The sequence below is a fragment of the Aquarana catesbeiana genome, linkage group LG05, assembly GCF_042186555.1.
Source record: "Aquarana catesbeiana isolate 2022-GZ linkage group LG05, ASM4218655v1, whole genome shotgun sequence".
Lineage (NCBI taxonomy): Eukaryota > Metazoa > Chordata > Amphibia > Anura > Ranidae > Aquarana > Aquarana catesbeiana.
Genome location: NC_133328.1, coordinates 65,648,383 through 65,664,658, shown reverse-complemented (window position 1 = coordinate 65,664,658; position 16,276 = coordinate 65,648,383). Strand labels below are relative to the sequence as shown.

At 40.8% G+C, this 16,276-nt stretch overlaps 1 protein-coding gene across 1 annotated transcript; it reads right to left on the bottom strand.

Annotated features, from left to right (window-relative positions):
• Positions 1-6,323: 6,323 nt before the first annotated feature.
• Positions 6,324-15,881, bottom strand: BAMBI (BMP and activin membrane bound inhibitor). Its single transcript, XM_073629844.1, has 3 exons — positions 15,580-15,881; positions 8,622-8,912; positions 6,324-7,115 (listed from the first exon to the last, which is right to left on the bottom strand). Exons 1-3 carry the CDS (start codon positions 15,644-15,646, stop codon positions 6,697-6,699), a joined length of 777 nt encoding a protein of 258 aa, XP_073485945.1. The 5' UTR covers positions 15,647-15,881; the 3' UTR covers positions 6,324-6,696.
• Positions 15,882-16,276: the final 395 nt, after the last annotated feature.

Genomic DNA, 16,276 nt, shown 5'->3' with positions numbered 1-16,276 from the left:
ATAATGGTGAGCAGGGAGCAGAAGACCTGAGCCAGAGGTGGTGGAACTCAGTTCCCCCTAGTTCCTGCTGAAAAAAAGCCCTGCTTACGACCCTCTAAAAAGTAATCCAGAGTGGGCTGCTTTTCAGAGGGTAGTAAAGGAGAGGCTGACAGGCATTCAGGAGGTGCTGCTGCCTTTATTATTTTTTTTATTGCAGGACCATGTCATAACTGTGAGCCAACAGTTTGTATCTTAAAAAAGTGGAACCAGTGAAAGCCAACTATATTTTGGCACACAGGGAGAGAAACCGGTACAGAAAGATTTTTTGCAAAAGTGTCTCGTGTTTCTAAAAGTGGTGCAGCGTGTGCCAAATTCAAATACAAGGACAGGTACATAAATTTGTCGCATTCTGCACCACTTTTAAAATGCATGAAAGACACTTCCACAAAATCTGCTAGCACCAGTCTTTATGAATCCAGTCTAGGGACTGCGTGCGAAAGTGTCCATATGAGGCCTAAAGCCCCGAACACAAGATCTGAAAATTGGACTTTTTTTTTTTTTTTTTGCATGCTAGTCTCATATCAAACATGAAGTTTACTAAAGTTACAAAAATTCTCATACGACAGAATAAAAAAAAAATCAGAAGTGATGTCATGTGCTGTAGTGTATTTGTACAGTTTCAAACAGCAACTGTACCGATGAAACAAAAAATAAAATCGTACAATCTGGTAACGTACGAGAAAAATTCATGCTTGTCCCATCGGATGAACTGTTGTGATCAGCTCTCAAAAGCTGTGTACTAACGATCCGATTATCATACGTTCAATTCAAAAGCGGTATTTTTCGTACAGTTTTCGGATCGTGAGTACAGGCCTTTAGGCTGGCCATACAAGTGTAACCCTTGTCGGGCCAAATTGCTCATTTTAATTTCATTTTTTTTTGTTCATAGCACAGAGAAAACCTTGTGAAGAGGCAGGCTTCTGTTTCTGTAACAGGCCCAAATGTATCCAATCTCATGTCAGAGGCAGGCTTTCGTTTCTGTAGTAGGCCCAAACGTATCTAAAAAGCACACGTCAATAGCTAGTCACCTCATGTGTTTAATAATAGTGTTCACTTAGGAGATCTCTTTTGAGCCACCATAATGGCTGAGACACAATTACCAAGACAAACAGTTGCCTTTTCCTTATCTGGAATTCCTAAAGAATGGATACAAGTTACATGGAAAGCATCAGATTCAAGACTGGGCAACTTTCAGTCCTGACAGGATAAACCATCATCCTATAATCTGGATGAAAACCCCTTCTAGGTAATTAAAGATGAATGTCAGATCTTCGGTTATGACATACATGCTCAGCGAGACATAAGAAAGCCTTAAATTGGAAGGACAGCCTGAATTCCAAGCCTTGTAAAGATCCCCTCCCTTTATTTCGGAGCCTTTGATAAAAGACGACACAGAGGGTGTGCTCCGCACATAAGAGACAGTAGCATCACAATGGCAGGCGTGTTTGTACAACAGGACAATAAGCCGATTTCAGGGAGGGGGGCTCAATTACAGATAACTGCAACAAAAGGTTACTTCTGGATCTGGAGCTAAAGGGGAACTATATGCACAATGCAAAGTTTCTATTTATAGGTTTTTAGTGTCCAGACTCATTGTACAATACACCAAAAGGGGGAAGAAGAAAAAAAAAAAAAAAAAAAAAAAAAGCGCTCCATGTACGAAAACTAGTCAACGTGCTGCTTTTTCTAAGGCTATGTTTTCACTAGTGCGACTTTTCATGCGAAACGACCCCACAAACCCTGTGCAATAAAATTCTGACTGCTTGAATGGCTTTTTAGGACCCAGTTGGGTTTTAAAAACTGCACAATGGCAGAAACCCACCTTTGCAATGCAGTTCATTAACACATGCATTTCCACAACACATCAAGCGCACTAGCTTGTATGCAGTGTCTTTATTTTGAATGGCACACCAACTCACTAAAGCAATGCAGCTTCACACATGTGCTGCAGGTCAAAATGCATAGCAACACTGCATGTGCCTGTATCAGGAAAAAAAAAAGAAAAAAAAAAAAAAAATTATATATATATATATATATATATATATATATATTTCACATTTTTGGTCTGTTATTCATGGTCAGCCAATCCAAAATAAACAGGCTCTGCCATAATAGAACACGTTAGCAAGTGTGCGTTAACACAATAACAGAGAGAGGTCTGAATGGGCCCAATTACAACCACTCCAATATGTAGAGTCCTTTGCTTTTACAGTACTGAGCCATTTCTGACCACCTTAAAATTTAGAGATTAAGGGGAAACGACTATTTTAAAAATGTCCAGATTCAATGTCTGTCCCTGGACACTATGGGGTTGATTTACTACAACTGGAGAGTGCAAATCAAAATCAACTTCCAAAAAGGTGTTTTTATTTTTTGTCAAAGCTTAATTGAACACGCTGAAGTTGATTGGCTACCATACACAGTTGCATCACATTTTGCAGTTTTAGCCCAGGTTCACACTGAGCTGTGGGAATGAAGCCGTGCAAGTTCAGCTGAATTCGCACGATTTCACTCCCGCATGTCAGTCCCGATTTCCGAGACATCTGTGCAGGTTTTTGCACGGATGTCAATTTAAATCGCAGCCTGAAAATGCAAAAAGTAGTACAGAAACTACTTTTTGAAATCAGTGCGGCACCGCAAATACAGTGTCACAAAGATTAGGACGGTACCATTGCTGCCGATTTGACGTGTCAAATCGTACCAATGTGAACCAGGGCTTAGTAAAAAAATCAACCCCTATAGCACGAGACCCTGTGTACTCTGTTCAGTTGTAGTCCCTCTTCAATCTACAAAATGTTGACCCTGCTGGGAAGTGATTTGTACCTTTCAGTGCATGTACTGCAGTATATCAACAAGGTAAATCCAAGTCCACATAACCTGATTTTTGCTGGTTTCCTGCTGACTTTTATTCCGATAGTAAAATATTAATGGGAAAATTATATTAGTTACCATTGCAGATATCGGCTTCTGAAAAGTTGGTCTAGCAATAAGGAACAATCAGCTTCTAGATTTTAGCCCTTGCTCACTTTGGAGCAACAGGTCATGCGATCTGGTCAAGTCACACCCTATTTCCAGCAATCGCACTTTTCAAATTGGTGCGACATCAACTTTGCAGTGCAGGATCGATTTGAAAAAGTAGTTCCTGCACTACTTTTGGCGATTTCGGATACGATTTGCATAGACATCTGTACATGAAGCCGCACAAATGTCTTCCAAGTCACACTGACATGCATCTTTGAAATCGTGCGATTTCAGATGAAGTCCTATGATTTTGAAGCCGCAGTGAACGAGGGCAAAATTGTCAAAGCTTAATTGAACAAGCTAAAGTTAGAATCCAATTTGTTACTATGTACAACTGCACCAGTTTTAGTAAATCCTTCCCTCTGTTTTCTGACTTTCATTGGAGTCTAAAAACTAAATGAAGCCATCACATATACATGGACTGGTCAGCTGCAATATAACTTTATATTATCAAGCTTCATGCACTTATTCCAGCTCCCCTATGTACCAATATAGCGTTAATGTACTTTTGCACAAATAAAACAGCTTTCCATTAATTCTACACATGCTTACCTGCCTTCATGGCTTAAAAAAAAAAAAAAAAACCCCACACTATTACTTCTGCCTAACTTCCTGGACAGACTTTAGGTCATGCCACAGGAAGGATTTGACCAGCTGAAGGGTAGATGCAGGTGTGCCATCAAACCCTTTAGATTAGGTAACGGAAGTTTTCACCCAAGTCCGGGGATTGAGGGTCAATCCCCGGACTTGCATGATCGCGGCCTCGGCGTGTACAACGTTCCGGGGTGATGTAGGAAAAAGGTATTGAGTGGCGGCTCCGGGGAGGCCAAGTCCCTAAGCAGGCAGTGATTGTGGATTTCGGAGATGGTTTGAGCTACCCTATGAGGATATCCAGATTAACAGACCACAGGATGTTGATTGGGGCTTGATAACCTCCATGTTTTGGCGAGTTTGAACCCCTTTAGGGTGTGTGGAGCACGCAGTGGAAAAGTGTTTGGTGAATGGTACACTCAACTACCTGCTGTTTACACCTTATATATTCACTAGGGACTTTTGATTTATTGCTAGTTTTGTTCGCTTCAAAATCTTTATGTACATAGTAGTGATTTTGTACTAGCCTGTCAGTTTTATATCAATTGACTAATGGGAGCGCCACTTTGATGGTTTAATGGTTACTCTATCAGAGTTTTAATTTTTACATCTAGTCTGAGATTAGAAAACCTGGTACTGGTGGATACATGCGCAGTTAATGGAACGTCACATCTGTTATCTATTCTGATGGAACACTGGGTGTGCTAATGAGATCAGCTAGTCAACTCCTTACTGTGTCATGACCTAAAGTCTGACCAGGAAGTAAGACAGAAGTAATGGATAAGCGCTTTTGAACAGCCATGAAGAGAGTGAGGCAAGCGTGGAAAGCGTTTTGTTTTTTGCAAAAGAAGTACATTATTGTTACATAGGGGAGCTAGTTTCAACCTAAGGGCACTTTCACACCAGGGCGGGCATCTGCAGTAAAGCGCCGCTAGTTTTAGAGTCACTTTCATGCCTCTAGCAGGGCGCTTTTAACTAGCAGCCAAAAAAAAGGATTAAAAGTGCCGCTGCTAAAGCGCTTTGGCAGCGCTGGCCATTGATTTCATCCCTCCCGCAATGCCCCAGAGATGCTGCTTGCAGGGCTTTTTTTCTCCTCCTGCAAGCACACCGCCCCAGCGTGAAAGCACTCAGGCTCTCACACTGGGGTTGCAGGGGAGGAGTTTCAGGCGCTATTTTTAGCAGCGCCTGAAAAAAGGGCTCAGTGTGAAAGTAGCCTAATAGTTGCTCCACGAGTTCCGCCCTCCCAAACACAATCCACCGCAGACTTTAAGGAAGGCCTCTACAATCCTTATAAACAATGTAACTAGTACAAAAATCATTTATATATTCAATTTATAATATGCTTTTTTTTTAAATTGTAAAAAATTTGACTCTCCCTTGTAACCATGGCAACTGCACTTGATTTGTGAATAGGCTTTCTTAGCATTCTCATCCCCGACTAATGTATTGGGCTTGCTGCATTTTCTAGAGCTTGACATAGAATCCCCAGCTTACACCTTAGATCTACTTGCTGGCGAGAGACTAATGCCCCGTACACACGGTCGGATTTTCCAACGGAAAATGTGTGATAGGACCTTGTTGTCGGAAATTCCGACCGTGTGTAGGCTCATCACACATTTTCCATCAGATTTTCCGACCCACAAAGTTTGAGAGCAGGATATAAAATTTTCCGGCAACAAAATCCATTGTCGGAAATTCCGATCGTGTGTACACAAATCCGACGGACAAAGTGCCACGCATGCTCAGAATAAATAAAGGGATGAAAGCTATTGGCCACTGCCCCGTTTATAGTTCCGACGTACGTGTTTTACGTCACCGCGTTTAGAATGATCGGATTTTCCAACAACTTTGTGTGACCGTGTGTACGCAAAACAAGTTTGAGCCAACATCCGTCGGAAAAAAAAATCCTATGATTTTGTTGTCGGAATGTCCGAACAAAGTCCGACCCGTGTGTGACCCGGGGCATAAGCGTAAAAAAAAAAAAAAAAAAAAAAAAAAAGAAGGGGGGGGGTTTTAATTTGTAGTAGGCAGACCCTCCCACTTGGCACTGTTTTTTTACAAGAACAATGGCACGGTCCAAATCAAAAAACTGAAAAAAAGCAGAAAAGGACAATCTATAATGAAAGCCAAGCTTTTTTTTTTTTTGCTTTGGAAAGAGTGATGTTAGAACCCCTGCCATCTAGATTTCTTTCTCAATTTGTTCTGTTGACCATGGTCCTTAAAAGCCCAAATAGGAGCGGAGGGAATGAATACATTTTTTTTTTTTTTGCTGCAAAAAGTATTGCACCCACGACCAACGGATCGTGGGTGCAAATCCAGGATCCTGCACACTCTCAGCTATTTGCCTGTACAGGCAGACAACTGATGAAGTCTAGGAAGAATCAATTTAACTACAAGAGCGCTAACCAGGAACTTCGCAGTTTGAGAACTACAAGCCATCTGTCGCAATGGCAAACGGTATTCGTAGTTCATTCACAAGAAACTGCATTGAATAAAGTTTACCTTGAACCCTTCCCAGCGCTATCAGAAAGTTTTTGCTTTGGATAATTTAAGCTTGGGAAAAGTCAAGAGAAGGAATTTTTAAAAATAAAAAAATTGTACACGGAAAAATCCATACTCTGCCCAACACACAGCTGTAAATCGATGGAGGGCCAAAAACACACAAAACCAAAGACGATTTCAGACAAAATATATATTTAAAAATTCTTTACATTAAACATATATAGAAATGTGTACATTGTGTACAGTTTATTTCATTTACCAATATTGGCTCCCTAAAAAGTTAGAAAACCTTGGTGACAGTGTGTACAACTCTTCTACATCTGGCGTCTCATCAATAAACCCACATAGTACAAAAGAGTCCCCCCCCTCTCAAACGCTTCGATCTGTGCAAATAAGATATCTTTTGGAACCTTCCACCAGAAACATCAAGCATCCTGCTGTGCAGAAGATTCCAACTTCCTCCTCTTAGGATAACAGTTTGTGTTCAAAGATAAAGTGCTTCTACCCAGCAGAGACTCTACCGGACCAAGATTTCCAACATGGTCATACAAACTCCAGCTTGCCATGTCCACTGTACATCCCCCAGTGAACCAGGGAAATTATTTTGTCATTGCCAAGGTCTGTATGCCTCATTTTATCACAGGTCAAGCAACAGTTTTCATGCCCGGTCACGGGCACCATGCACTCCAAGTCTAACTTGGCTACTTGTCCTTTCTTGGAGTGGTGCCCATGAAAACTGTAGTGTAGTCTGGACAGCATCTGCTGCCTCTGATCTTGTAGTCTCTTGTTCTCGCTGCGGAGCATACGGAGTGCAAGCATTATAAGAAGCACCAATATTAGTCCACCGGCTATAGGGACAGCAATGACCGCTGCTCTGAACCACAGTTCCTTGGAGGAATTAAGCTCCTGGACCTTTGTGATAAGGTTTCTTGTGCTTTCATGTTGATACCTGCCACCAGAACCTGCAAGAGAATGAAAAATAAATTAGTATACAAAAGCAACAAAAAGAAATTAAAAATAGCTGTCAATTAGTGAATTGAGCCTAAAGTGCCCTGTACACGCCATCAGTTTAAGACCTTCTTTAGCAGTCCTAAACAACGTCATAATATTGGTCCACATTTGTGATGGACAGTTTAAACTGACATGAGAAAACACCACACATAAAACATTTTAGGAGCCTCTTTCACTGTCAGCAGGGAAAAAAAAGTCACCAGCTATACACTTAAAAAGTGGAGCTTCATCCTACCAAACAACCAGGTCCTTATCAGTAGCTATTGCCTCTGTCTAAAATATTTGGAGAATTTTAAATTTTTGGCATAAGCCTTTAGTAAAAACACCCACCACTGACGTACTTCATTTCCGTTGACTCCTGGGATATTGATGTCATCAATCCCAGGAGTCAACAGGCATCCTCCGTTGCCCCGCATAGAGTAAACACTCTATGCGTGTGAGATTGGGCTGTGCATGCTGCGTAGCCAGCTGCACAAAATACAGGAAGAGAATAGCTTGAGGCTTCAGATGCCAGTAGCCAACATGGCTGCCGCCAGCCATTCAAGAGTACCAGTTCGGGTAAGGATTTCAATTTTTGACAGGCCATTACTAATAAACAAATACCCAATGTAGGAAGAGCGATAAGAACATACATTATTTTTTTATTCTTCTGGAAGACTGAAGTCCCTCTAAAGGTCAACATACTCAGACATCTGTAATGAGCAATACCTATGGGCTGCCACTGCAGAAATCCCCCACAAAATGCTAGCTGCCTGGACATTTTGCTGGTACTTTGTTTTAATCCATTCTGAGCGCTAAGGAACTGCAAAGATTTCTTGCATGCTACTTCTAGTTTTTGGACTAACTGCAACGCAACTCGAATTTTTTAGGAATGGACCACTAAATGAAGAACCCACTTTTCTCAAGTGACAGGTATACTTTTTTTAAAGGGAATTTAATAATTTTTTTGCTTGTTTTTACATACCCACATAAAACCAACCCAGCCTTCAAACATTAAACACCAAAAAGGGAAATAAAATCAATTTCCACTAGAGTTAAACAATTAAAATGTTTCAAAAGGTCAATTGCCGTGACAAACCTTTAGGCTGTGCACGGCGGTTTGTTTGCAGATACCTGCAGGTTAGCATGCTCTGTGCTTTTTGCAAACAAAGCTTGTCTGCAAGAGGCAAAAAGATAAAACCGAGAAGTGCAGCGTCCACACAAATAATGGAACATTCTTCGCAAGGCTGGGAAGATATGCCTGCTAACGGGCACTAAAAGCCAGACAGGAGCCAAAGGCTCAGACAGACATCAAAGCTAGAAATACATCTTTAACTCTAACCATTCTTTTCCCACTGGTATCTCTAATTACATTAACAAAATCAATACCAGACACACAGGGTCTTGGCAGCCATTGGCGTATACATCAAGGAAACAGGAAAAAAAAAAAATATATATATATATATATCATGCTGTACCTGATGTTTCACTCTTAGGATGAGAAAGTACATCGTGCAGGCCTCTGTAGTTGCACATATCTTCATGACAGCACTCCAGCTTGGGTATAGATACCCCACTCTTGTTGTTTTCAGAGCTTTTGGCCTTGCACACATCTGCTGTGTTTGCTATAGAGTCCAAGCAGCCATGTGTGAGCGGTGAATTGATGTTTTGCGGGTCAAGCAACCTGGAAAAGCAGGCATTTAATTCCGACTTGCACATGTATCCAGTTGCAACACAGTGCGGGGCATCACAGTAGCATCTAATTTCACCTGGAAGAGAAAAAAAAAATGGTTTAGTAAAATGCAACCTACACATAAATGCTGAATAAAATGTGTAAAATGTATTGTTGCAATAGCCAAAGCCATTTTTCGGATAGAGTAGGCAAAGGTTAGAAATCAGTCAGGTTTTTAGAGGAAAAAAATTGCTTTTTTTCCCCCTTAAAATAAAGTTTTTGTTTTTTTGGTTTGTTTTTAAAGCTGTCACTGGAACAAGACTACAGGGAAATATTTTCATGGTGACACTTTGAGTCAACTGTCAGATTGTCTCACTCTCCTTCCTGTTGTCTAAACATAAAATATCCCCTAATGGGACCCAGACAGCAAAAATTTAAAAAGGAAAAAAAAAAAAAAAAAAAAAAAAAAAAGGGGTACACCATGACATGCTGCCACATCTTACAAAATAACTTACCCACACAACAACCCTCTGTTAATTGTGAATGTAAGAATATGCATGCTCATGAGTGTTAAATCGCAATTACTTTATTTAAGCATGCATTAAACCTACAAACTGCTAACCCCATTCAGCAATGGCTTACACCTTGTGCATTATCTACCTATATACACACACACACACACACACTCAAGAGACTGGTTCAATTTATAGATTAGCTTAAAATAAAAAAGGTTTCATGGCAATTAAGTTGGCCATACATCATTCAATTTAGATTTACCAAAACCATATAATCTAAAGTCAAACCGAAACTCTTTCAATTTGTATGCAATCAGGAAGGCCCTTGCACTACAAAGTTGAAGGTAAATCGAAAGGAAATTGAATAAGAAAATTGTATAGATTTACCTTCAACTTTGTAGTGCAAGGGCCTTCCCAATTGCATACAAATTGAAAGTTTAGATTATATGGTTTTGGTAAATCTAAAAATTGTATAATGTATGGCTAGCCTCAGTTGCAGGATTTCATATGCATTCAGCACAAAGGCCATCAGCCGTGGCCCCTGCAATTGCCAGGATGTTGTGACCTCTGTACTAGCTGTCATATATATGAGGGACATTTCACAAAAATTCTCCTCAGTCAAAAAGGTATTAAAAAAAAAAAAAAAAAAAAAAAAAAAAAAAAACCTGGAATTGTGTGCTTTACAATCCCTGGTGTGTTTGCCAAAGTCAATTCCTTTCAGCTGACATGGAAAGCCATAAAAGTTGGTCAAAACTACAACACAAGCTTCTCTGCCCCTGACTTGCACGCGATCAGCATTGTGGTTATAAGGGGAAGAAAAAAAAAAAAAAGAAGGAAAGGAAGGAGGGGGGGGGCTAGAGAGGGAAAAAAAAAAAAAAAAATTATAAAAAAAAAAAAAAGGGGGTAAAAACACTGAAAATTCAATGCTGAAAAAAAAAAAAAAAAAAACGGGCCCCTGAAATCTGATGTGAACACAAATTCATGTTCTAAGGCATAAAGGCTTTAATTAACAGCTTCCATATCGCAAGAATGCCACATTTCAAAAGCTCACCAGGTTTGTTTTTTGTGCACATGGAAGAAAAGAAAAACAAAAAAACCAAAAACATTAAAAAGGAAGCAAATAAGAAATATTGAAAGTCAGCAAAATCCAAGTACCATCTACACATAGAAGACTTAGGGAAAAAAAAAAAAAAAAAAACAAAGAAAAAAAAAAAAAAAAAAGGGGGGGGGGGGTTAAATAGTCAGAGAGCAACACAACTACCTGCCAAAGAAAGAACTAAAAAAAAAAAAAAAAAAAAAAAAAAAAAAAAAAAACGGTATACAAGCTAATATTTATAGATGTTAATATGTAGCAGTAACATGTACAAATGTTAATAAGTATACATGTTCAAAACTGTACACAATGATGGATGGCATTACAAACAATAGGAGATCACCACACTCTGATATGCCTACTGCTGAAAGCAGATCTCTGATTGGGTTGCTTCAAAGCAGGACTGGACAAATCCCAGAAGCCATGTAGCCAATGTTCTTAAATTACAGCTGGCACCAAGAAAAAAAATAAATAAAAAAAATTCTGTGGACTTCTGGATTCTATATGAATTTGCCTACCTCTTCTATAAAAGCACAAGGTCCTGCATTTGTGTCAAAAACTAAATCTAGTCCTCATATACAGTAGCCTATGCATCTAAAATGTCAGTTCTGTCATCTTTGTCAGAATGAATAAGCCTACATATGTAATTTAGTGTGAACGTGAGAATGCCCACAGATTAGTAACAGAAGATATAAGAAATAAGGTTACAAGGAAGAAGGACAATGATCGACTGGAGATTATATAGAGTATTAAACAAAATACACACACACACACACACACACACACACACACACACACACACACGACAATGATCTTCTGATAGCTTCATTTGATCATATATTCAAGTTGATCACTGGCATTCATTCAGCTTTAGTTCTGATATCTTCAGTTGGTCATTGTCCTGCCTTATAACCCGCTGAAGAGATTAGAAGTTGGTTTATAAAGAAGGAAGGCCAACTGAAGATATTAGAAGTAGGGTTATAAGGGAGGAAGGCCAAGGGTGAACTGAGGATATTAGGATTAAGTTTATAAAGACGACCAAATATTTAGCTGAATATATTAGAAATAAGGTAATAACAAGGATGAACAATGATCAACCGAAGATGTCCGAAATAAGGTTTTAAAGAAAAAGGAGTAAATGTATCTTTAGACTAAAAAAAATGGTAAAAACTGTAAACTCCAAATGACATTAAGCTAACGTTGAAGCTGAAGAAGGTGTTAAATATTTTCGTTTTTTTCAATATGGTGTACATTTTACGAAGAGGTTTTTGCAAGGCAGATGGGCAAAGAAGCCTATGCCAACCAATCAGCAATTATAATTTGTTCTAACAGAAATTTTCTACAGACTTTACTTGCCCACTGTCAGCATTTGCCCCTTTTTACTAAATAAGCCTACACATGTGTTTAGGTCCTGCAGATGTAAAATGCTTTCGTTAAGATTGTTTAGCCGTCTTGGAGCTCCCAGATTTGGCATAACAGCCTTATCTAGAAAGCAAGAGAGAGTGCTTACAATGCACAGCCAGGCCAAGATGTTATTACAGCATGGCCCACCTTGAGATCACATTTCACCTCTGTGCACCGAGCTCTGGCTCCCTTGCTTTAATAGCTTAGTTAATGGAAGCCAAATGACAGGATCGCCTGGGTAACAGAAGGCATTGCATTAGCACTGACCAAATCTCCCTCAGGCTTTCAAAGGCCAAAGTGCTCCAGGGGGAAGTCAACTTTTATCCTACTCAAAAAAAACACCCAACAAATCTACAACTGGCCAAATCTTTTTTTTAAAAAAAACACTGCCGTTACAGTTCTACCATTTTGCTGGAAAGAACTCTAAAGAAGAAAAGGATATATAAAAAATGCATTTACAAATATAAACAGTGTCTGATATAAAAGCAAGCTTATCAGTGACAGATTGAGGGATGAGGGGAGGAGGGCTGTAGTTGAGTCTTTGCAGCCCTCCTGTACCTCCAAGATGTATATGTTGTCTGTTTGTGTATAAAGTTTCTTACAATGTTTTGTAAAAGGCTAAAAGGGTAGTGGAACACCGAGAAGCGCGAACAATGCCGTTTCTGTTCTCCGGCTCCCCCCCATCTCTTTATAATGTTATGTAGCTATTAACCAAAAATGCCTGGTTCCAGTCAAAGATGGCTACAGGAGACGCTGAGGGTTTTTTTTTTTTTTTTCTCCTCTCGGCTGTTCAAAAAGCTTTTGAAGTCAACAGCAGCCAGAAGTTATGCGAGCCTCTAATTATATCATTATCAGGCACATAGTTTCAGTATCTCAGACCTCACATCAGTCCTAGTCACCGCCGGATCTGCTTCCCCTTGGATTGAGCCAGGAGGATAAGCTCTGAAGCAACAAGACCTGGGATTTGAGGCCGGCACACCTCCCCCCCTTTACCTAAGGGAAAGAAATGACTACACTTTTGTAAGTCTCCACATCACACAACCATGTTACCACCAGAAAAATAGCATTAGTTACCCTAAGGCCAGGACTGGCAATGGCCAGAGGAGTAATTGTAAACTCCAGGAGCCTCCACTAAATCATTAGTTACCCAGGTCATGCCTGGACTGGTATTCAGAGGCCTTTCTGGCTTGTGCCAAAGTTAATTATAAGCTCTAGGAGCCTCCACTACATTAAGTTACTCTTGTGCCTGGACTGGAGGTTTAACAACTCTGGCAATGGCCAGAAGGTCCATTCTAAATACAAGTAACTTCCACTATAATAGTTACCTACTTGCATGGTCTGGAGGTTTGAAAACTTTGGCAATGGCCAGAAGGGCACTTACAAGCTCACATAACATCCAAAACGTTTGGTTGCACTCATGCCTGGGCTGGATGTCTAGCAACCCTGGCAAAGGCAATAATAAGCTCATGTAACCTCCAAAATGTTGGGTTACTCCCATGCCTAGGCTGGATGTCTAGCAAGGGCAATTAGAAGCTCCAATGTATTATAATGATCCTCATGACTGGAAGTCTTACAATTTTGGAATTGGCCAGAAGGGCAGTTTTAAGCTCCAGTAGCCTTTGTCACATGAATAATTAGCCTCAAGCCTAGATGGGCAATCGGGCAAGCTTGGTTCTGGCCTGAATTGCAGAGATAAGACCACGTTGACTGCATTGCATCAATTGTTAGGCTCATGTCTGGACTGGCAACTCTTCCTATAGCCAGGACAATTACCGGTAAATGTTCTGGTAGACTCCATTGCATTAATGATTACCCTCATGTCTGAACAGACAATCCTATAACTGACCTTCAGGCCAGAACCAGATATCCAAGGTTGCCAGTCCAGGCAGGAGGGTACACTAATGCAATGAAGTCTACTGGCCTGTCTGACCAGAACCAGACAAAAGTTCTAGGAGCCCACATTACAGCAATGGACACCCCATGCATAGGATTGGCACTCAGGTTCTGGCTAGAAGAGCAGTTGTAAGTTCTAGGAAACTAAACCGTCTCAATAGTAACCCTCACATCTGGAATGGCAAATGTTGCAACTCAAAACTCTGGTCACAAGGGCAATTAGGAATTATCATAGACGACACTGCATCAATGGTTACCCTCATGCCTTGATTGGCAACTCTGGCACTTGCCAGAAGGCCAGTTATAACCACTAGCAGAGTACATTGTCACAGTAAAAATAAATAAAACCCCACACACAAATACTAGTTACTATTACTACTACTTTCAGTATAATAATGTCTAAGCATGTTTTCAGCACCAAGAGAAAAAAAAAAAGTGCTGCTGCAGAACATCTTGGCAATAAATGCATGCTTTTCCTCCCATCAAGGTAGACCAAGCAATAAAAAAAAAAAAAAATGTAGAGCAGCAGGACACTCTGCAGTATCTTTATAGTAAAACTAAGTCCAAAACCGAAAAATGTATTCCATCAGGTGATGTGGTGGCTGCATTAGTTTTAATGTTTTTTTTTCACCTGGTGATTGGACCACACACACACACACACACACACACACACACACACACACACACACACACACACACACACACCAGTATTAGAGTGCTCTCTCTGGATGAATGGAACACTCTGGATGAATGAGCACAGCAGCATTATCAGTTTTTTTTTTTTTTTTTTTTTTTAATGGGGGGGGGGGTAGTGTTAACTTTATTAGCAGATTTAGATACAGTAACATATTATTGAAGCCAAAACTCCAGCTAACACTTTCTAAGCAGTTACAGCAGTTTCTTCCCCGCTTTTGGGATAAAGTCTTTACATATATAAAAGCTGATCAGTATAAGCACCCCTGCCATGGGTAAATGGGTTTGTCTCAACCCTGTAACTGCTACATTTACAAGAAAGCTTGTTCTTTTGAAATAAAACAAACTGGACAGATCACCAGGTGAAAATAAAAGGAAAATACAAAACAAAAACAAAAAAACCCCACACACCACCATATCTAAGAATTGGAACACTGCACTGCAATAAAAGGTTTCAAACCGCTTTAAAGACCATCCATAGACTATATACACACTATAGAGGATCAGCATTTCATTCATCAGAGCAGGCTGCGGCCCCCCATGGACAGAGCGCCCTCTGGTGTCATTGTCCTGGCACAGCACTTCTCACATTCTCATTCAGAAGCACACAGCTCTGCTTGGGATCTTTTAAAACTATTTAGAATACCTTCCAGGAATACAATGTATGTGTGTCTATGGAGGATGGAATACAATGTATACAATGTATGTGTGTCTATGGAGGATGGAATACAATGTATACAATGTATGTGTGTCTATGGAGGATGGAATACAATGTATACAATGTATGTGTGTCTATGGAGGATAGAATACAATGTATCATCAGTCTATGGAGGAGAGAATCCAATGTATTATCAGTCTATGGAGGAGAGAATCCAATGTATTATCAGTCTATGGAGGAGAGAATCCAATGTATCATCAGTCTATGGAGGATAGAATACAATGTATCATCAGTCTATGGAGGATAGAATACAATGTATCATCAGTCTATGGAGGAGAGAATACAATGTATTATCAGTCTATGGAGGAGAGAATCCAATGTATTATCAGTCTATGGCTCCTCCGGCTCTATGGATTATATAGTGCTGATCAGTAGACCCCCCATAGATGTATGCAGTGTGGCCGGACATGCTGGGAGTTGTAGTGCCCCCATCACTCCGGTGACTCACCTTTAGTAAGGAGGACGGCCATAGCACAGAGCTCTAGTTGTAGCCAGATGGAGATTAGCCGATCCATTGACAAGCCCCCTGCTCTCCCCGGCTCTGCTGAACGTCTTTCACCACGGGCTGCTCCAGGAAAGTGTCACCATCCAATCCACAGGACATGCGGGATCCGGGAACCACAAGCAACCGTGTCCAGTGCAAACACCGCCGAGCCCTCCGATCACCAATAATCCGCCCGATATAATCCGAGTGCTGAGCCAGCCATACAACACACTGAGCCCTCTGCGGCCGGAGCTCTGCATAAAAACGGTGTACACGCTGAGACACGCCCACTCCGCCCCTCGTTGGCGGCTGGGCTGGTGGGACACGCCCAGACGCGCTGGGTAAACAGCTTGGCTGGACTGTCCAGCTGTCAATCACAGAATGGGAGGGGGCGAGGGCGAGGCGGGGCGGGGCTGCTGTGGGGGGGCTGAGAGTAAACTGTCTTCCTAAATGTCATGTTTTTTTAACCTGCAACAGTAATATGAACATTGAAAGTCCGAGAGTCTCATCCTATACTGTGCACCCCTCATCCTGTACTGTGCAACCCTCATCCCATACTGTGCACCCCTCATCCCATACTGTGCACCCCTCATCCTGTACTGTGCACCCCTCATCCCATACTGTGCACCCCTCATCCCATACTGTGCACCCCTCATCCCAT

Excerpts from the sequence above, each read along its gene's own strand:
- BAMBI (XM_073629844.1), bottom strand. The coding sequence starts at position 15,646 with ATGGATCGGCTAATCTCCATCTGGCTACAACTAGAGCTCTGTGCTATG. Across the intron at positions 8,913-15,579 it reads GGCCGTCCTCCTTACTAAAG|GTGAAATTAGATGCTACTGT; the intron begins GTGAGTCACCGG and ends TTTCTCTTCCAG. Across the intron at positions 7,116-8,621 it reads TCCTAAGAGTGAAACATCAG|GTTCTGGTGGCAGGTATCAA; the intron begins GTACAGCATGAT and ends ATTCTCTTGCAG.